General features: G+C 32.5%; 1 protein-coding gene across 1 annotated transcript in view; it reads left to right on the forward strand.

Annotated features, from left to right (window-relative positions):
* The window catches only part of CSMD1 (CUB and Sushi multiple domains 1), a 2669009-nt gene that overhangs the window by 1774707 nt on the left and 871351 nt on the right, over positions 1 to 22951 (forward strand). The window contains 1 exon segment of the mRNA XM_074287957.1: positions 3556 to 3643. Within this exon segment, the coding sequence (XP_074144058.1) occupies positions 3556 to 3643 (88 nt within the window).

The following is a 22951-nucleotide window of genomic DNA, read 5'->3' on the forward strand; positions in this document are numbered from 1 at the left end:
TTATGCCCTAGTATATGATCAATTTTTGTATAGGTTCCATGAACTGCTGAGAAGAAAGTATACTCCTTTCTGTCTCCATTTAGCTTTCACCAGAGATCTATCATATCAAACTTTTCTAGTATTCTATTTACCTCTTTGACTTCTTTCTTATTTATTTTGTGGTTTGATTTATCTAATTCTGAGAGTGCAAGGTTGAGATCTCCCACTATTATAGTTTTGCTGTCTATTTCTTCTTGCAGCTCTCTTAATTTCTCTTTTAAGAATTTAGATGCTGCACCACTTGGTGCGTATATGTTTAATAATGTTACTGCTTCATTATTGATGCTACTCTTTAGCAGGATATAATGCCCTTGCTTATCTCTTTTAATTAGATCAATTTTTGTTTTTGCTTGATCTGAGATGAGGATGGCTACCCCTGCTTTTTTGGCTTTGCATGAAGCATAGTAGATTCTGCTCCACCCTTTTACTTTTAGTTTGAATGTATTACCCTGTTTCAGGTGTGTTTCCTGTAAACAACATATAGTAGGATTCTGACTTTTAATCCAGTCTGCTAACTGCTTCCTCTTTATGAGGGAGTTTACCCCATTCACATTTATGGTAAGAACGACTAATTCTGTATTGCTTGCCATCCTGTTAACCCCTGCTTATGCTTTTCTCCTTTGCTTCCCTCTTACCCCCTCCCCAGTATTAAACTTGTGAACATCACTTGCTTTTCACAGCCCTCCCTTTTTAGTATCCCTCCCCCACCTTAAAGTTCCTCCCCTTATTTTACCATTTTTCCTCACAATTTCTGTATTCCCTTCCCCTTAGCTTATTCCTTCCCTCTCACTTTTCAATGAAGTGGAAGAAGTTTCACCATAAATCAAATATGTCTATTGATACACACTGTGTTCATCTTCCTCCTTTCTTTCTCTCAGATATAATAGGTTACCTTTGCCTCTTCATGAGATGTAGTATCAGCACTTTATACTTTTTTATGATATAATTTCTTTTCCACCTCTAGTTTCTAGGACAAATTATACATATGTTCTTTACATATTTTTATGGCAGAAGTATAGTTCTAAAGATTTCTTTTTACCTTTTTAGAAATCTCTTGAGTTCTGTATTTGAAGATCAAACATTTTATGTAGCTCTGGTTTTTTCATCAAGAATAGATGGAATTCATTTATTCCATTAAATGTCCATCTTCTTCCCTAGAAAACAATACTCATTTTTGCTGAGCAAGTTATTCTTGGCTGCATTCCAAGTTCCTTAGCCTTTCAGAATATCATGTTCCAGGCCCTTTCGTTCTTTTAATGTGGATGCTGCTAGATCCTGCATTATCCTTATTCTGGCTCCTCCATATCTGAGTTGCTTTTTTCTAGCAGCTTCCAGTATTTTTTCCTTTGTCTGATGGTTCTTGAACTTGGCCACTATATTTCTTGGCATTTTCATTTTAGGGCCCCTTTCAGTAGGTGATTGATGAATTTTTTCAATGTCTATTTTACCCTCTGTTTCCAAAACGTCTGGGCAGTTCTCTTTAATAATTTCCTCTTTTTTTCCTCACATTTTTCAGAGATTCCAAGTATTCTCAAATTGTCTCTCCTGGATCTGTTTTCCAGGTCTGTTGTCTTTCTAATATGGTACTTGACATTCTTTTCAATTGTTTCATTTTTCTGGGGTTTTGCTTGACTACAACTTGGTTTCTCCTTGAGTCATTCATTTCTACATGTTTGAGTCTAATTTTCAATGATGTATTTTCTTCACTCACTTTTTTTATATCTTTTTGTAATTGTCCAATTGTGTTTTTAAGTGAGTTTTGTTCTTCTATGGAATTTTTTTTTCCATTTTATCCATTTTATTTTTTAGTGAGCTGTTTTCTTTTTCCAGCTCATTAATTTTATTTCTCAATGATTTGATCTCTTTATCCACTCTGGATGACTTCTCCAGACTCTCTTGCTAAGCTTCTCTTTCCTTTTCCCATTTCTCTTCTAGCTCTCTTGTGAGAGCCTTTTTGATTACCTCTATGAGATTCTTTTGTATTGAGGAGGGGGATCCCTTAGGGGATTCCTCTGGAGAAAGTCTGTTTTTAGTCTCCTCAGTTTTTGAAGTCTGCTCTCTCTTCATACAGAAGCTGTCAATGGTTAGAGCCCTTTTGAATCTTTTGTTCAGTTTGTCAGAATGGGAATCAAAGAAAACAAATTGACAAGAGAAACAATAGGTCTGTTTTTGGGGGGATGGGGCTGGATGGTGTTAATGGGCTTCCTCTACAGACTGGGGGAAGGGCAGCAGTGAGCCAGTAACAGGACAGTGATGGCTGCCCTGCGTCTGCGCTCTGAGGCTCTAAGAATGAGCTGAGTCACTCCAGGTAGGGGTTGGGGGTAGCCGGGTTCTGAGAGATGCTAGCTTTCCAGGGTTTTATACTTCACCTCCAGTGTTTACACCCTCTCTGCTGTTCCTGGCTTGCTGCCAAGACAGAATATCCACACTGGGGTAAAAGTCTTTTCTCAGGAACAGCAGAGATCGTACCCCTCCCCGCTCTGGTCTGAGCTGTGTGAGCCATCTGACTAGCTCTGGCTTGCCTGCCCTCAATCTGCACCCAGTCTGTTCAACCCTCCCCAGAGCAAAAACAGACCTTCTCTGGCTAATTTCAATGATGTCTTCTGTTGGTGATTATTTGTGGGTTTCTTTTCTGGTCAAGCATTAACTCTGAGGCTTGTCATGAAGTAAGTCCTGAGAGAAAACACTGAGCTCAAGCAGCTGTCTGCCTCCACGCCACCATCTTGGCAGGAAGTCCTCTTATTCCTTGAATCTCTTTCTCGGCTCTTATTGCCGAGGCTAGCATTTCTAATACAATATTGAATAGTAATGGTGATAGTGGGCAACATTGTTTCAATCCTGATCTTACTGGGAAAGGTTCCAGTTTATCTCCATTACATATTATGCTTAGTTATGGTCTTAAATATATGCTCCTGACTATTCTAAGGAATAGTCCATTTATTCCTATACTTTCAAGCATTTTTAGTAGGAATGGATGTTGGATTTTATCAAATGCTTTTTCTGCATCTATTGAGATGCTCATATGGTTTTTATTAATTTGATTATTAATATGGTCATTATACTAATAGTTTTCCTAATATTAAACCAGCCCTGCATTCCTGGTATAAATCCTACTTGATCATAGAGTATTATTATGGGAATGATTTTCTGAAGTCGTATTGCTAATAACTTATTTAAGATTTTTAGCATCAATATTCATTAAGGAAATTGGTCTATAGTTTTCTTTCTCAGTTTTCGATCTACCTGGTTTAGGTATCAGTAGCATGTCTGTGTCATAAAAGGAGTTTGGTAGGACTCCTTCATCCCCTATTTTTTAAAATAGTTTATATAACATTGGGGCTAACTTATTTTTGTTTTAGAATTTTTTGTTTCTTTAAGACAAATGTATTAGAGTCAATTATGATAATAGTGTATATTCTCTCCTTAACTCATCTAATTTGTTTCCATTACAGTCTGGATATTTTCCTGAATGTTCTATGACATCATAATTAATATCTATGTTTTTCTCTGTTTCAGTGACACAAGGAGGTGTTGCTTTAGTGTCTGATATGTGTCCTGATCCTGGAATTCCAGAAAATGGGAGGAGAACAGGTTCTGACTTCAGGTATGAAGTACATGAATATCATATGCAGGATAGCATTCTTATAATTAACTTTCACCCTATCACTGTTTAACAGTTTAAATTTTGATGATTTTTATTAATTGTAATACTATCACAATTTTTATAGAAAAGGAATCTTCATGAATGTCATAATCTCTCAAAGACAATTTTTATCATGTGTACAAACATTCAGTTTTACTTAATAGTTAAATTCTAAATATTTACTTCAGCCACCTCCCTATTTATACTCATATTTTACCTTATATGGTTTTTGAATGAATTTAATTATAGCAGTTAAATGAAACTGTCATTGTAGTCATTTATTTCTATTCATTGATAATCGACTTTATTTGATGTTTTTTCTTTTTTAAAAAATGTTTTTATTAATTTTATAATTATATATTTTTGACAGTACATATGCATGGGTAATTTTTTTTTACATTATCCCTTGTACTTACACTTACTTCTTTTCCGAATTTTCTCCTCCTTCCCTCTACCCCCCCCTTCCCTAGATGACAGGCAATCCCATACATGTTAAATGTGTTACAGTATATCCTAGATACAATATATGTGTGTAAAACCGAATTTCTTGTTGTACAGTAAGAATTGGATTCAGAAGGTAAAAGTAACCTGGGTAGAAAGACAATAGTGTAAACAATTTACACTCAATTCCCAGTGTTCCTTCTCTGGTTGTAGCTGATTCTGTCCTTCATTGATCAACGGGAACTGGATTAGATCTTCTCTATGTTGAAGATATCCACTTCCATCAGAATACATCTTCATACAGTATTGTTGTTCAAGTGTATAATGATCTCCTGGTTCTGCTCATTTCACACAGCATCAGATGATGTAAGTCTCTCCAAGCCTCTCTGTATTCTTCCTGATGGTCGTTTCTTATAGACCAATAATATTCCATAACATTCATATACCACAATTTACCCAACTATTCTCCAATTGATGGGCATCCACTCATTTTCCAGTTTCTAGCCACTACAAAAAGGGCTGCCACAAACATTTTGGCACATACAGATCTCTTTCCCTTCTTTAGTATTTCCTTGGGATATAAGCCCAATAGTAGCACTGCTGGATCAAAAGGTATGCACAGTTTGATAACTTTTGGGGAATAGTTCCAAATTGCTCTCCAGAATGGCTGGATTCTTTTACAGCTCTACCAACAATGCATCAGTGTCCCAGTTTTCCCACAGACCCTCCAACATTCATCATTTTTTCCTGTCATTTTAGCCAATCTGACAGGTGTGTAGTAGTATCTCATAGTTGTCTTAATTTCCATTTCTCTGATCAATAGTGATTTGGAACACACTTTCATATGAGTGGAAATAGTTTCAATTTAATTATTTGAAAATTTCCTGTTCATATCCTTTGATCGTTTATCAATTGGAGAATGGTTTGATTTCTTATAAATTAGAGTCAGTTCTCTATATATTTTGGAAATGAGGCCTTTATCAGAACCTTTAACTATAAAAATATTTTCCTTCTAATGTTGTTTACATTAGTTTTGTTTGTATAAAACCTTTTTAATTTGATGTAATCAAAATTTTCTATTTTGTGATCAATAATGATCTCTAGTTATCCTTTGGTTACAAATTCCTTACTCTTCCACAAGTCTGAGAGGTAAACTATCCTATATTCCTCTAATTTATTTATGATTTCATTCTTTATGCCCAAATCATGGACCCATTTTGATCCTATCTTGGTATATGGTTTTAAGTGTGGGTCTATATCTAATTTCTGCCACACTAATTTCCAGGTTTCCCAACAGTTTTTGTCAAATAGTGAATTCTTATCCCAAAAGTTGGGATCTTTGGGTTTATCAAACACTAAATTGCTACAGTTGAGCACTATTTTGTCCTGTGAACCTAACCTATTCCACTGATCAATTAATCTATTTCTTAGCCAATACCAAATGGTTTTGGTGACTGCTACTCTATAATATAGTTTTAATCAGGTACAGCTAGGCTACCTTCATTTGATTTTTTTTTTTTTTTCATTAATTCCCTTGAAATTCTCAACCTTTTGTTCTTCCATATGAATTTTGTTGTTATTTTTTCTAGGTCATTAAAATAGTTTCTTGGGAGTCTGATTGGTATAACACTAAGTAAAAAGATTAGTTTAGGGAGTATTGGCATCTTTATTACATTCGCTCGGCCTATCCAGGAGCACTTAATGTCTTTCCAATTATTAAATTCTGACTTTATTTTTGTGGCAAGTGTTTTGTAATTTTGCTCATATAATTCCTGACTTTTCTTTGGTAGATGGATTCCCAAATATTTTATACTCTCGACAGTTGTTGTGAATGGAATTTCTCTTTATATCTCTTGCTGTTGGATTTTGTTGGTGATGTATAAAAATGCTGAGGATTTATGTGGATTTATTTTGTATCCAGCAACTTTGCTAAAGTTATGAATTATTTCTAATAATTTCTTTAGACACTTGTTACCTATGCAACCCTAAGCAAATCATTAACTTCTGTCATATTCAGTTTCCTTAGCCATAAAAAATAGGAATCATAATCATTCTTACCTAATAGAGTAGTTATGAAATAATTTATGTAAATTATTAATGTAAATAATAATATAAATATATTTATAAATGCTAAAGTATTATGTAAAGATTAGCCAATATCCTTATTATTATTCTTATTATTTATTTTCATTATGTGATATATTAGATCCTGTCTATTGCTGAATTCAATAATCCTATCATTAACAGAAGAAATTTTTTATCACTTTCTCCAGAAAAATACTGATGCAGGAGTTAAAGCTAACACAGTGGAGAAAAGGGAAGGACTTTTCAGAGTTATCCCATATTCTCTTCCAAACAGTTTTAAACAATGCCTCAAAATCTGTAGCAACAATATAAAAGGATTCGGTGAAACAATTTTCCAGACCAAGATACCTTAAAATCTTGGTAGAAAGGTCTGTAGTACTGTTATCCTAGGCAAAAGAACAGCAGATCTTACCTCAGATTCCAGGGCAGAAAAGAGTCCCTTTAATCACTCACAGAAAAAGAGCCAAGTTAGGAACATAGTGACTATATCTCTCCTTAGATCACATCACCTTAAATACAAAGAGAGAAGACAGCAAAATCAAAACAGCCATGTCCAAGCCTCAAAGAAAGATATGAACTGGTCTCATGCCTGAAAAGAAGTCCTAGGGAAGCTTATAAAGGATTTTTTAAATCAAGTCAGAAAAGTAGAGAAAAATTTGGAGAAGCAATGTAAATTATGCAAGAATATCATGAGGAAAATAAGAGTCAACACTTTGGTGAAAGAGGCAGAAAAATACTGAAGAAAACACTTTTAAAAACAAAATACAACAAAAGAAAAAAGAGGCACAAAAATCTAGTGAAGAGAAGAATTTTTTAAAAAAGCAGACTTGGTTGCATGGAAAAAATATACAGAAATTTGCTGAAGAAAAAAAAATTTCCTTAAAAAATAGAATTGGCTAAATAAAAAAGAAGATACAAAAGCTCACTAAAAACTTTTTTTTTTTAAATTAAAAAACAAACAAACAAACAAACAAACAAAAAAAAAAACAATTCCTGAAAAATTGGAATTGAATTGAGTGGAAATTAATGATTCCATGAGACAGAAATAAGCAATATGAGAAAATCAAAAGAATGAAATTACAGAAGAGAATTTGAAATGTCTCATTAGAACAACAAGTGATCTGGAAAATGGGAGAGATAATCAAAGAATTATTGGACTACCTGAAACTCATGAAAGGAAGGGCAGGGAAAGTGGTGAGGCTAGATATCATCTTTGAAGAAATTAACAAGGAAAACTGCCCTGACTTTTTAGAACTCTAGAATAAAAATGAAAACAATCTATCTATCACTACTTGAAAAAGATCCCCCAAGGAAAATTCTTGGGAATATTATAGCTCAAAGTTGTAGCTCCTAGGTTAAAGAGAAAATGATATGAGCAGCTAGAAGGAAATAATTCACATATTTTACAGCCACAGTCAAGTATAATATAATATTTAGTAGGTACTACATTAAAGGATCAGAGGGCTAAGAATATGATATTCAAAAGGGCAAAGAAGCTAGAATTCCAACTAAAAATCACTTACATAGAAAACTGTGTATCATAATTCAAGGGGTATAATGACTGCATTAGTATCCTGGATACCTTAGAATCAGCCAGAGATCAGCAAAAATCCTTGATCTTCATTCTTGGTCAAAATGAGAGGAAATGGACACCTCTTTTTTTCTCTCTCTTCACTGCCAAGAAGTCACTCCCACTTCTCTTACTCCACCCTCTGATCCCTCTTTTCATTCACAGTAGAAACCCATGATGGAGCCAGCAAAGAATAGTTGGGCAGGGTCATTCTCCAAGTTTATGTTAATAGAGTATTGTCCAATTGGTAATTGGCCTCAAGTGCTTGGCTATTCAAATGCATCTGCTCAGAGATTCATCCCTTTACAAAGGGGGAAAAGGATATTTAATGAAATTGACAGTCTTTAAACATTCCTGATGAAAGACCACATTTGACTTTATTTGGGCATAAAGGGTCATAAGCAAATTGGGAGAGGAAGAGATTGTTTACATATCGGATCTTTGGAGAAGGGAGGAACTTATAACCAAAGAAGAACTAGAAAACATTATGAAATGCAAAATATACAACAAAATATACAAACAATATATTACATTTGATTTAAAAAGCCAATACAAACAAGATTAAAATGAATTACAAAGATGGGGAGGAGGGGAATATTTACAGTGCTTCTCATTTATATAAATAAATATATAAAGAACTGTGCCAATTTTACAAAATACAAGTCATTTCCCAATTGATAAATGGTCAAAGAATATGAACAGACAATTTGAAAATGATAAAATTAAAGACTTCTATAGTCATATGACAAATGCTCCAAATCATTATTGATTAGAGAAATGCAAATTAAAATTCTGAGGTACCTCTTAAATCAGACTAAGATGACAGGAAAAATAATGATAAATGTTGGAGGGAATGTGGGAAAATGAGACAGTAATGCATTGTTGGTGGAGTTGTGAAATGATCCAACCATTCTAAAGAGCAATTTGGAACTGTATCCAAAGGGCTATAAGACTGTGCAAACTCTTAGATCCAGCAGTGCTACTGCTGAATCTGTAAACCAAGGAAATCAGAGAACAGGGAAAAGGACCCACATGTTCAAAAATGTTTGTAGAAGCTTTTTGTATGGTGGTAAAAATTGGAAAATGGGTAGATGCCCATCAACTAGGAAATGGCTGAATAAGTTATAGTATATGAAAGTAATGAAATATTACTAAAGAAGCTGGTTTTACAAAGGCCTGGAAAGATTTACATGAACTAATGCTGAATGAAACAAGAAGAACCAGGAAACATTCTACATAGTAACATCAAGATTGTGTGATGATGAACTATGAAAGACTTGGTTCTTCTCAGTGATTCAATGATCCAAGGAAATTCCAATAAACTTTGGATTGAAAAAGCCATCTATATCCAGAATGGATGTACATGGAAACTGAATTTAAATCAACACATGCTATGTTGACTTTTTTTTCTCTTGTGGTTTTCCCTTTTGTTCTGATTTTTGTCTCTTAACATGATTCATAAAGAAATGTGTATTTAAGAAAATTAATGGAATATATAATCAGAAAAAAAAATAATAAAAAGAGGGAAAGCAGGAATAGTTATCATGATCACAGACAAAATTAAAACTAAAATTTATTTAATCAAAAGAGAAAAAAAGGGGAAACTACACTATGTGTCAAACTATTCAATATTGTTTAAAACCATTTAAAATAATTTGATAGTATAAGATCCTTGAGAGTATACTTCCCAAAACAGAAATAGGAACTATATAAATATAAATATAAAACACTTTTTATACAAATAAAGTTAAATTTTTAAAATGGAAATAATATTTATTGTTCAAGGATAGGTAAGACTAACAATTTTTAAATGAGAAATGTATTTAGCTAATCCATATATATATATATATATATATATATATATATATATATATATATATATACATAATACATTTACATATATTTATATAATACAAATCAAATTACTTAAAATTATCTCAAAAAAATCAAGGAATTCAAAACTTTTCCAGGAGGAAAATATATTTTAAAAAGCAGATTTAGCAGTATCAGACTTTAAATGATATTATAAGGTGAGAAAATTATTGAAGTTTAAAATGGATAATTTTAATGATTTTAAATTGCAATTTTCTTGCATAAATAAAACTTATGCAGCCAAAAATACAAGGAATGCAGACAATTGGGGTAGGAGAGAGAAGAAACTTTCATAAGCAATCTTTCAGATAGATTGTATTAGGTTAGATTATTGTTGAGCAGGAAATGATGACCTGGATAATTTATAAAAGAAGACACTATTCATTTTCAGAGAAACAGATGTGAAGTGAAAATTAGCATCCTATGGTGTTACATATATGTGTATATATATGTTTGTATATATGTGTATATTTATAGATAGCTACATGTTTATGAGTATATTTATATCTAGATAGATAAATATAGATATAGATCTGCTTAATTGTAACCTTCAGAGTAGGGGAAAATAAATGAAAAATACACAGTAGAGAACAACCAAGCTGGACAATTTTAAAAATAAAGTGTAGCATTTATTATATATATTTTCTTGAAATGGAAATTCATTGCTTTATATTGAATGTTCTCTTACATTTTGCTATTTACATGCATAATTTAATAAATTTAATAACTTAAATTTAAATTAATTTAAATTAATAATTTTATTAATACATTTAAATATTTTTAAAATGATGAGCAGGATGCTTTTAGTAAAACATTGAAAGATTTGCATATATTAATGTGAAGTGAAATGAGTAAAACCTGGAGAACAGCAAATTGTGCAAAAATTAACTTTTTTTTGAGAGGGGTCTTTTTCCTAAAAAATGATTAATATATAAATATATTTTGCTTGATTGGACAGATATAGTATATCCAATTGTTTGCCTTCTCAGTAAAGAAAGAGTGAAGGTATGGAGGGATAGATTTGAAACTCGAAATTTTAAAAACATGTTTCATAAATTATTTTTTCAGTTAATTGGTAAAAATAGAATATTAAAATAAAAATAAAATATTAATAATATCTCACATATATGTAGCACTTAGAGGTTTGTGAAATACTTTCCAAGACTACAATAAGTCTTGTGAGGAAAATAGATGACAGTCAGAGATGCAGTGATGGGAGTCAGACTGCTGGCCTTGGAGTCAGAAGTCTGAATGTTTGAATCTCACCTTAGATACTAATGTTTACCTATGTGGAAATCATTCTCTTGGATTTAGTTTCCTTACCTGTTTTAAAAATAAATAAATAAATAAAATGGAGATAAAAATAGTATATATCCTACTGGGGTATTGTGAAAAACAAATCAGATAATACTTGTAAAGAACTTTTCAGTATTTAAAGTTTGCAAACAATTTGTTGGGTATGTTACTATAAAGATTCCTTCTTTGTGTAAGTTGAACTAGATGGTTGCTGAGATGCCTTCTAACACTCGAATATTGTGATTCTGTGGAGTGCTATGTAAATGTCAGATATTATCAGTGTACTATCTGTAATATCATTACCATATTACTTATGAGGAAACTGAGTCTCTGAGAAATTAATCCTTGAATGTGAAACAATTATAGCTAATTAGTTCCATTATGGAAATAAAAATAAAGCTCAGAGATTACAATTTCTGGTAGTATTCTCTATGAAACTCTTTTCGTAAACAGCATTCATGCCAGATTAAACTTTCATATGCAGCCAATGTTCCTTATTTTTTACACTTCCCTGGCCTGGTGAGTTCCAAGGCCTGCCATTCCTGGAAAGTCTGCCTAGTGACCTGGCATCATAGGAATTTTCTGGCCTGCTCTGTGGAGTCCATCCAGGCCTAGATAATAGCACTGTTATAAAGATGCAATCTAAATCATAGAAGTCCTCATCCTTGCCAGAGTACATGCAGCAGCCATGTCTCCAATTATATCCCTAGGCAGAGTAAGCCAGAGAAACTGCTCACTAAAGAGGTCAAGCTTATCAGAGAGACTAGGAAGAAACATTTTGTTCTCAAGTTCTGGTACATGGGATGATGAAAAAGACTTTGTCCTTACATATTAGAACTCATCCAGTGCTGACTTTGTATCTTCATCTTGGTAGTCCCATCCATACTAGGCAAATACTATAGTCTAATCATAAGAGCCCCCACTAGGCTTTAAAAAACCTGACCCAAAAGGATCAAGTCAATAAAGTGACAAGCACTTCTTAAATGCTTATGATATTCCAGAAATAATACTAAGCTCTAGAGAGGACTAAGGACAGGGATCTGTATTGATTTCTTTGTCTGTGGTCATAGAGATAGCAAGCATCAGAGCCAGGAATCAAATCCAGGTTAAATGATCACAGGATTTAAAATCTGAAAGAAACTATAAAAATAGTATGATGGTTTTGCAATCAGAGGACTTCAGTTCAAATCATAGTTTTTTTCCTATAACTGGGATAAGGTACAATTTTTTCTGGGCTTCAATTATATATTTTCACAATTAGAGGATTGATGTCTTAAAGTCTAGATCTCAAACTAAGTTTTATCATCTAACACAGTGGTCAATAAACTATAATTATAGGCAAAATCTAGCTCACTATTTTTGCAGGGTCCACAAGCAAAAAAAAAAAAAAAAAAAAAAAAAGAAAAAGAAAAGAAAAGAAAAGTATTTTACCTTTTAAAATATAGTAAAATATTCTTGACTATTGTTTTGTGACTGGAGATTTAACCCAACCTGCTGGTTTTACACCCGAGGAAACCAAAAGATTACATAGTTGATATACCACTAGTAAGCAGGTAGTAACTAATAAACTAGATTTGAAACCAAGTCCTTTGATTTCACAATGCTTTCTATGTTGTTTTCCTTTGTCCCTCTTTTAGTGCTCCCAGCTCTCTAGATTACCTTTTCTACTAATTTCAAGTAGCCTTCTCACCCTGGAAGAACTTTCAGTAACTTTACCCTTTTCACCTAGAAATGCCCTGTGTTTTTGTGTGTTTCTTTGGTTAGATCCTTCAATTAAAAACAAAAGCAAAAAACAAAACAAAACAAAAAAAAAAAAAACATTTTAGCCATATTAAATACTTCATTCCTATTCAAAGATTTAATCCTGATTTTCTAGACTTTTCTTAATTTTTAACCTAGTTGGGAAATTTTTCTTCTAATCTGTCTTATCCTCTTTCATCTTGCATTTGTATTGTTTCTCTCCTTCTGAATATAAGCTTGACCAGGACTGTTACTATTTTCCTTTTTCATTTAACTCCTCATTTTTATTAGTTGTTACAAACTATCTTCAAGTGTCAAGTTTCCTTTATTCTTAAGAAGACTTTCACTAGAATCTGTTATGACCTCCAGCCATCTTTCTGTATCTCTCCTCCCTATCTCAGCTAAACTCCTAGAAATTTCAATACAGTTATAACCTTAACTTCTCTTCTCATTCACTCATCAAATCTTTGCATTCTGTCTTTAAACCTTATGAAGTAAAACTGCTCTTTTCAAAGTTACCAATGATAATCAGTGAGCTAAATATGATGAGTTTTTCTGAATCTTCATTCTTATGGGCCAGTTTATTAGATTTAAATTATTGAATATGTTGCCCAACTAGATACTTTCTCTTTTCTACATAATCATTTCCATTCAATTCTCATTATATAATATTTCTTGAGTCTCCTTTGCTATTATATGATTAATATCATGTTTTCTAAATGAATGTCTTTCAATGTTCTATTAGTGATCCTCTTCTCTTTAAACACTATTCCTGACTTCATCATCTCTATAGGTTTAATTAATATCATATCATGCAGATGTCTCACACATCTACATATCCACAGTCTCATGTTATCAACTACCTAGTGGAAAATTCAAAATAGATAAGTCAGAGACATCTTAAACTCAACATTTACAAAATGGAGGTAATTTTCTTTTTATATAATATGCTCCACTTTTTCCATGTTTTTTTTTTTTTCTATTTATCTTTAAGGTGACATTTTCTTTATTGTTTCTCGGGATTAAAACCTAAGAAATATCCTTTCTTTCTTTATCTCACATTTCCAAAAGTTTTCCAACACTTGCCCACAATTTCCCACAATTATTTTCTCATCAGACTATTTCTCACTTCTGGGAGTGGAGCCAAGATGGTGGAGTAAAGTCAGGAAGCTTCTTGAACTCTCCCAGTTTTCTTCAAAAGCCACATGAAACCAAGTCTTAGAACAGAGTCTGACAGAATGAAAGCACCCTCCAGCTCAATATAGGCAGGAAAAATTTGAAGTAAGATCAGTCTCACTGGTGCTAAAAGGGTTTTTAGCCCAGTTCAGATAGAGTCTGGGAAAACAAGTGAGAGGGTCTTCATCAGTGCAAATCAGCAACTAAGACTCTCAGTCTGGATTCAGTAGAAGAGTAAATTAATGGGGCAGCTTCCAGTACCAGCTCAGAAGGCAAAGTCCAGGAAATTAGGCTATTTCCTGAAAAAAAAAATAGGTAAAACTATCTCTTGCAAATGAAAGGGGCCTTGTGCTCAAAGCTCAGGGCTGCACAGGAAGCTTGGGACAGCACCCTCTGTACTCCAGGAACAGAGCTTAATCATAAAAGTTAAAAAAGAAAAAAAAAAGAAGAAGAAGAAAATGAGCAAGGAACAAAAAAGAATTTTGACCATAGAAAGCTACTATGATGATAGGGCAGATGAAAACAAAAACTCAGAGTAGGAGATAATGTTCACAGAAGAAATCTCAAAGAGTGATATGAATTGGCCTCAAGCTCAAAGAGGCATCTTGGAAATGCTCATAAAAGACTTCAAAAGACAAATAAGAGAGATAGAAGAAAGGAAATGAGAGGTATGAATGACAGAGTCAACAGTATGGAAAAGGAAGGAAAAAAAAATTGTTTGAAGTAAACTCCTTAAACAGTAGAATTAACCAAATGGAAAAAGAGATACAAAAGATAACTGAAGAAAATCACAGATTAAAAACTAGAACAGGGTAAATGAAAACTAATGATGTTGTGAATCAACAAGAAATACTCAAACACACTAAAAAGAATGAAAAATGGAAGAAAATGTGAAATACCTCAATGGAAAAATAACTGACATAGAAAATAGATCCAGAGGAAACCATTTTAAAATGATTGGCCTACTTGAAGGCCATGACAAACAAAAAGAGCCCAGATAGCATTCTACAAGAGTTCAATGAAGAAAACTGCCCCAATACTCCAGAAAAAGAGGTGGAAACACGGATTGAAAGAATCCATCAATTACCTCAGGAAAGAGATCCCACAAGGAAAACCCCAAAGAACATTGTGGCAAAACTCCAATCTCAAGGAAAGAACACTGAAAACTGCTAGACAAAAACAATTCAAATATCAGTGAGCAATACTAAGGATTACCTAGGATGTGGCAGCTTCTACTATAAAGGATCAGAGAGCTTGGAATTCCATATCCTTAAAAGCAAAGGACCTGGGTTTACAATCAAGAATGACCTACATAGAAAGACTCAGAATGATTTTTCTGGGGAGGCAATGGAGCTTCAATGAATTAAAAGACTTACAATCATTTCTACTGAAAAAAAAACTACACAGAAAATTTAATCTACACAGGACTAAAGAGAACCATAGAAAGGTAAACAGGGGGAAAATATATATTATTCAAAGGTTTTATCCCTACTATATACATCCCTAGATGGGAAAACAGCATCTGCAATTATTGAGAACTGTATCTGTCACTGAGGGAGACAGAGGGTGGCATCACATGGACTGAGGGTGTAGTTCTGAAGGGAATCTGATGTGATGATATCAAAGAAAAATATATTAGGGATGGGAAAAGGTCTATATTGAAAAAAAGGAAAGGGGAGGTATAATGGGACAATTAGTTAACATGAAGAAGTGCAAAAGACTTATTACAATCCAGGGAAAGAAGGGGAAGGGGATGAACATTGTTTGAAGCTTGATCTCATCAGTCTTGGCTCTAAGAGGAAATAACTTAATCATTCAGTTTAGTATAAAAATGTATCTAACCCTATGGAGAAGTAGGAAGAGAAAGAGAAAAATAAAGGGAGGGACAGGATAGAAGGGAGGGAAGAAACACTAGGGAAAAAAGTAAGAGAAGGGGAAAGAGATGATAGAATATTAGATAGTAGATAGAGTGAGTTAAAAAATAGTAAAAAAAGAGGGAGAGGTAATCGGGGATAAGGTGGTGGGTGAAGTAGGTAAAAAAAAAATCTAAGGACAGGGTGGAAAGAAAAAACAAAAGTAAATACAGGAGCAAAAATAATATGGAGGGGAAATACAGAGCTGGTAATTACAACTGTTAATGTGAATGGGATGAACACTTCCCTAAAAAAGAAGCAAATAGCAGAGTGGATTAAAAAACAGAATCCTACAATATGTTGTTTACAAGAAACACAATTGACACAGAAAGACACATACAGACTGAAGATAAAAGGCTGAAAGAAGAATTTTTGTTTGTTTCAGCTGAAGTAAAAAAACAAACAAACAAAAAACAGGGATAGCAATTCTGATCTAAGATAAAGCAAAACTAAAAATAGATCTTGTTAAAAGAGATAAGAAATAAAAGTACATCTTGGTAAAGGGTACCATAAATAATGAAATAGTAATGATACTAAATGTGTATGTACCAAGTTCTAGAGCAATCAAATTCCTAGACATTTTAAGCTAGTTACAGGAAGAAATAGATAGCAAAACCATTCTAGTGGGGGACCTCAACATTCCCCTCTCAGAATGAGACAAATCTAACTACAAAATAAACAAGTAAGAAACCAGGGAAGTTAATAGGGTCCTAGAAAGTTAAGATATTATAGATCTCTGGAGAAAATTGAATAGGGATAGAAAGAAACACATCTTTTTCTCGGCAGTACATGGCACCTATGCAAAAATTGACCATATATTAGGGTATAAAAACCTTACAATCACTGCAGAAAAGCAGAACAAAAAAATGCTTCCTTTTCAAAACAATGCAATAAAAATCAATAAAGGACCAGGAAAAGATCAAGTAATGACCAATCAAAAAGTAAATAACATAATCCTAAAGAATGAGTGGGTCAAACAACTAATCATAGAAACAATCCATAATTTCATACAAGAGAATGACAATAATGAGACAACATACCAAAGTCTATGGCATGCATTCAAAGCAGTTCTTAGGAGAAATTTTATATCTCTAAATAGCTACATGAATAAAACAGAGAAAGAGGCCAATAAATTATATATGCAACTAAAAATGCCACAAAAAGAGCAAATCAACGCCCTGCCCCAATTAAATACAAAATTAGAAATTCTGAAACTCAAAAGAAGAGATTAATAAAATTCAAACTAAGAAAACTATTGAACTAATAAATTAAACAAAGAATTGGTTTTATGAAAAAAAAACACAACAAAATAGCTAAACCCTTGATTTTTGATCAGAAAAAAGGAAAGAAAAAACAAAACAAAACAAAACAAAAAACAAAAACAAAAACAAACAAACAAACAAACAAAAAAATCATCAGCATCAAAAATGAAAAGGTTGAACTTACCACCAATGAAAAAGAAATTAAAGTAATAATTAGAAGCTATTTTGTCAAATTTTATGGCAGCAAGTCTTTCAATCTAACTGAAATGGATAAATATTTACAAAAATATAAATGTCCCAGATTGACAGAAGAGGAAATAAATTACTTAAATAGTCCCATCTTAGAAAAAGAAATTGAACAAGTCATTAATGAACTCCCTAAGAAAAAATCCCTATGGGGTAGATTCATAAGTAAATTCTAAAAAACATTTAAAGAACAATTAATTATAATACTATGCAAACTGGAAAAATTAGTAAAGAAGGAGTACCGCCAACTTCCTTGTATGACACAAATAACACTGATATCTAAACTAGAGAAACAGAGAAAGAAAATTACAGGCCAATCTTTCTAATGAATAGTGATGCAAAAAATTGAATAAAATATTAGCAAAGAGATTGCAGTAACTTATCAACAGGATAATACATTATGACCAAGTAGGATTTATACTAGTAATGTAGGGTTGGCTCAATATCAGGAAAACTATTATCATAATAGACCATATTAATAACTAAATCAACAGAAATCATATGATAATCTCAATAGATGCTGAAAAAACTTTTGACAAAATACAATATTCATTTCTATTAAAAGCACTAAGGATAAAGGGAGCTTTCATTAAAATAATAAGCAGAATCTATCTAAAACCTACAGTAAGCATTATTTGTAATGGAGAGAAGCTGAACACATTCCCAATAATATCAGGAGTGAAACAAGGATGTCCATTAATACCACTATTATTCAACATTTTACTAGAAGTGTTGGCTTTAACAATAAGAAATGAAAAAGAAATTAAAAGATTAAGAAGAAGCAGTAAGGAAACACTGTAAGCAGTAAGGAAAATTATCACTCTTTGCAGATGATATGATGATATACTTAGAGAATGCTAGAAAATGATCTAAGAACCTACTGGAAATAATTGATAGCTTTAGCAATATGGCAGGATATAAAATAAATCCATACAAAATATCAACATCAGCAAGAGGTAGAAAGAGAAATTCCATTCAGAATTACTCAGACCAAATAAAATACTTGGGCATCTACCTATCAAGATAAACCCAGGCACTATATGAACACAATTACAAAATACTTCACACACAAATAAAGTCTGATCAGATCTAGACAATTGGAAAAATATCATTTGTTTCTGGCTAGTCGAGCTGACACAATAAAATGACAATTCTGCCTAAACTGGTCCACTTGTTCAGTGCCATACCATTAAAACTGCCAATATATTATTTTATAGAACTATAAAAAATAACAAAATTCATCTGGAAGAACAAAAGGTCAAGAATATCAAGGGAATTAATGAAAAAAAATCATCATATTCAAACAACAAGAGATATAAAAATAAATTCCATTTCAAAATAACTGATAATATTATAAAATATTTGGGAATCTATCTGCCAAGGCAAAGTCAGGAACTATATGAACACAACTACAAAACACTTTACACACAAAGTCAGATCTAATCCATTGGAAAAATATCAAGTGCTCATGGGTAGGCCAAGGTAATATAATAAAAGTGACAATACTACATAAATTAATCTAATTATTCAGTACCATACCAATCAAACTCCCAAGAAATTATTTTACAGCAAAGTTCATCTGGAAGAACAAAAGGTCAAGAATTTCAAGGGAATTAATTTTTAAAAATTGCAGATGAAGGCAGCCTAGCTGTGCCAGATATAAAACTATGTTACAAAGCAGTGGTCATCAAAACCATTTGGTACTGGCTAAGAAACAAAATAGTCAATCAGTGGAATAGGTTAGGTTCACAGGACAAAAAAGTCAAAGACTATTGTAATCTAGTGTTAAACCAAAAAAAAAAAAACCCAGCTTTTGAGATAAAAATTCACTATTTGACAAAAACTGCTAGGAAAATTGAAAACTAGTGTAACAGAAACTAGGCAGTGAGCCAAGCCTAATACTCTATATCAAGATAAGGTCAAAATGGGTTCATGATTTAGACATAATGAGTGATATCATAAGCAAATTAGAAAAACAAAGGATAGCTTACCTCGCAGATCTGTGGGGAAAGAATAAATTTGTGGCTAAAGAAGACCTGAAGCTTATTATTGAACAAAAAGTAGATAATTCAGATTATATCAAGTTAAAAAATTTTGTACAAACAAAACTAATGCAGACAAGATTAGAAGAGAAATAATAAACTGGGAAAATTATTTCATTTAAAGATTCTCTAAAATATATAGATAATTGACTCAAATTTATATTAATTCAAGCCATTCTCCAATTGCTAGTCAAAGGATATGAATAGGCAATTTTCAGATGAAGAAATTAAAACCATTTCTAGTCATATGAAAAGGTGATCTGAATCATTATTGATCAGAGAAATGCAAAACTCTGAGGTACCACTTCACACCTCTCAGATTGGCTAAGATGACAGGAAAAGACAATGACAAATATTTAGAAGCAATGTGAAAAAACTAGGATACTAATACATTTTTTGTGAAGTTGTGAATTGTTCCAAACATTCTGGAAAGCAATTGGAAAAGAGCTATCAAACTCATTCCCTTTGATTCAGCAGTGTTTCCACCAGGCTATTATCCCAAAGAGATATTAAAGAAGGGAAAGGGACTTGTATGTGCAAAACATGTTTGTGGCAGCTCTTTTTGTAGTAGCAAGAAACTGGAAACTAAGTGGATGTCCATCAGTTGGAAAATGACTGAATAATTTATGGTATGTGAATGTTATGGAATATTATATATAAACTGATGCAAAGTTAAATGAGCAGAACCAGGAGATCATTGTAAGTAGATATGGCACTTTTCAGTAATGAGATGATTCAGATGAAGAGAGTCATTTACATGCAGAGAGAGATCTCTGGGAACTAAGTGTGGATCACAACATAGCATTCTCTCTAATTTTTGTTGTTGTTTGCTTACATTTTATTTTCTTTCTCATTTTTCCCCTTTTTGATTTGATTTTTCTTGTGCAGCAAGATAATTGTATAAATATGTATGCATATATAGTTTTTAACATATTTTTACCATGTTTAACATTTATTGTATTACTTGCTGTCTAGGGAAAGAAGTGGGGTTAAGGGAGTGTAAAATTGGAACATAAGGTTTTGCAAGGGTTAATGATAGAAAATTATCCATGCATATCTTTTGAAAATTAAAAAGTTTAAAAAATATAAAGGATGATGGCTTAGCCATACCAGATCTAAAACTATATTATAAATTAGCAGTCATCAAAGCCATTTGGTACTAGTTTAAGAAATAGAGAGGTAGATTAGTGGAATAGATTAGATACACATAACACAATAATCAAGGCCTATAACAATATAGTATTTGATAACCCCCAAACTAGAGTTTCTGAAATAAGAACTCACTATTTGAAAAAAAAATTTTCTTGGGAAAACTGGAAAATAAGATATCAGACACTTGATATAGGTCTATATCTTACACCTCATACCACAATAAGCTCAAAATGATATATGATTTGGGCATAAAGGATGATACAATAAATAAATTAGGAGAACAAGGGATAATTCGCCTATCAGACCTTTGGAGAAGGGTGGAATCTATGACCAAAGAAAAACTAAAGAACATTTTGAAAAGTAAAATGGACAACTTTGATTACATTAAGTGAAAAAAGTTTTTGCACAAATAAAACCAACAAAAACAAGATTTAAATAGAAGTACAAAGCTGGGGAAAATGTTTTACATACAGTATTTCTAATAGAGATCTCATTTCTAAATAAATAAAGAACTGTTTCAAATTTATAAGAATACAAATAATTCCCCAATTGATAAATGTTCAAAGGGCAAGAACAGATAATTTTCAGATGATGAAATTAAAACCATCTATAGTTATATGAAAAAAGCTCTAAATCACTATTGATTAATTTAATTAATGCAAATTAAAACAACTCTGAGGTACCACTTCATACCTCTCAGATTGCCTAGGATGACAAGAAAACCAATGATAAATGTTGGAGGGAACTAATACATTGTTAGTGAAGTCATTCAATGATCCAGACATTCTGTAGAGTGATCTGGAATTATGCCCCAAAGGACATAAAATTATGCAAAACCTTTGACCCAGCAATGTCATTACTAGGTCTGTATCCCAAGGAATTTATAAAGGAGGAAAAAGGACCTACATGTGCCAAAATGTTTGTAGCACCTTTTTTGTGGTAGCAAAAAACTGGAAAATGAGTAGATACCCATCAATTGGGGAATGGCTGAACATTTTGTTATTTGAAAGTAATGGAATATTATTGTTTTTTAAATAATGATGAACAAGTGATTATAGAAAGCCCTGGAAAGATCTTCATGAATTGATCCTGAGTAAAATAAGCAGATCCAGGAATACATTCTACACAATAACAGCAAGAATGTGTGATGATCAACTATAAAAAGCTTGGTTCTTCTAGTGATTTAGTGATTGAAAGCAAGCCTAATAGACTTTGAACAGAAAATGCCATCTACATCCAAAATAAGAACTAAAGAAAATGAATGTAAATCAACACGTTATATTCACTTCTTTTTTCTATTTTTTAAAATCTCTCCCATGGATTTTCCCTTTTGCTCTTGTTTTTCTCTCCCAAAATGATTCATATATAAATTAAAAGAAAGTAAAGGGATGCTTAGAATACAAAAAAAAAAGAAGAAGAAGAAGAAGAAGAAGAAGAAGAAGAAGAAGAAGAAGAAGAAGAAGAAGAAGAAGAAGAAGAAGAAGAAGAAGAAGAAGAAGAAGAAGAAGAAGAAGAAGAAAACATCAGACTCCTTCACTCTTTATACAGCTTAGTTCTAGACTGGACTAAGCTTCTAATTGGTGTAGGGTATGTTCAGGAAGACTAGTACTTCTGGTGTGATGGCTTTCAAGCTCTTTACAATGTTGTTTTCTACCTTTGGTGTTCAACTGATCCACCTAACTCTTACCTGTGGCTTTGAGAAGCTGTAGCATGCACAGTAGCCACACCCCAGTAAACTGTTTGGGCAGATAAACTAAACCAGGTTGAGGGTAGTCAAAGGATCTCAAATCCCACTGTAAGTTAGGGTAGTGTCTATTCTAGCCTTGTGAAAACTTTCCCTAATGGAATGGACAGATGAGAACAATTTATTCCAATGGCTGTGAAGGCAGTCAAACAGGTTCTGTGAAGAGCTTAAAACTTGGTTAAACATTGACGACACCAAGGTCATCCACTGCATCTTAATTCATAACCAGTTACCTTGACTCTGCCTGCCACTCACTAATGGTGGCTTTAGAAGGCAAAATGAGGCTGATGACTTCATGCAACTCTGCCTCACTTAAATCCAATTTATGCATAAATCAAAAAGAAACACTGCAATGTTTGACATCTCTTATGATTATCATAAAATATGTTTTTACTACTACCAAGACAGTATTTTACCTACTAAAAACATAACAATATCATCCCTGAACATAGTTTCTGAAGTCTTTATATTTGTCCATGAAATTGAAAGGTTCTACTTCCACTTAAACCATTTTAGGGCACAGTTATTTTCCATTTACAAAGAAAAGCATCACAAATTCTAAACTTTCAACAAATGCGAGGTTTAAGAGTTTGTATTTTATTCATTATGAAATAAATAATTAAATAGAAGAAAGTAAGTAGCCATCAAAGATTTTTGAGCCCAGCCAAAAAAAAATTATATAGGAGAGAGCATAATATTTCACAAAATTTCATTATATCTTTAGTTACAA

Source organism: Sminthopsis crassicaudata, chromosome 2 (assembly GCF_048593235.1).
Source record: "Sminthopsis crassicaudata isolate SCR6 chromosome 2, ASM4859323v1, whole genome shotgun sequence".
Taxonomy (NCBI): domain Eukaryota; kingdom Metazoa; phylum Chordata; class Mammalia; order Dasyuromorphia; family Dasyuridae; genus Sminthopsis; species Sminthopsis crassicaudata.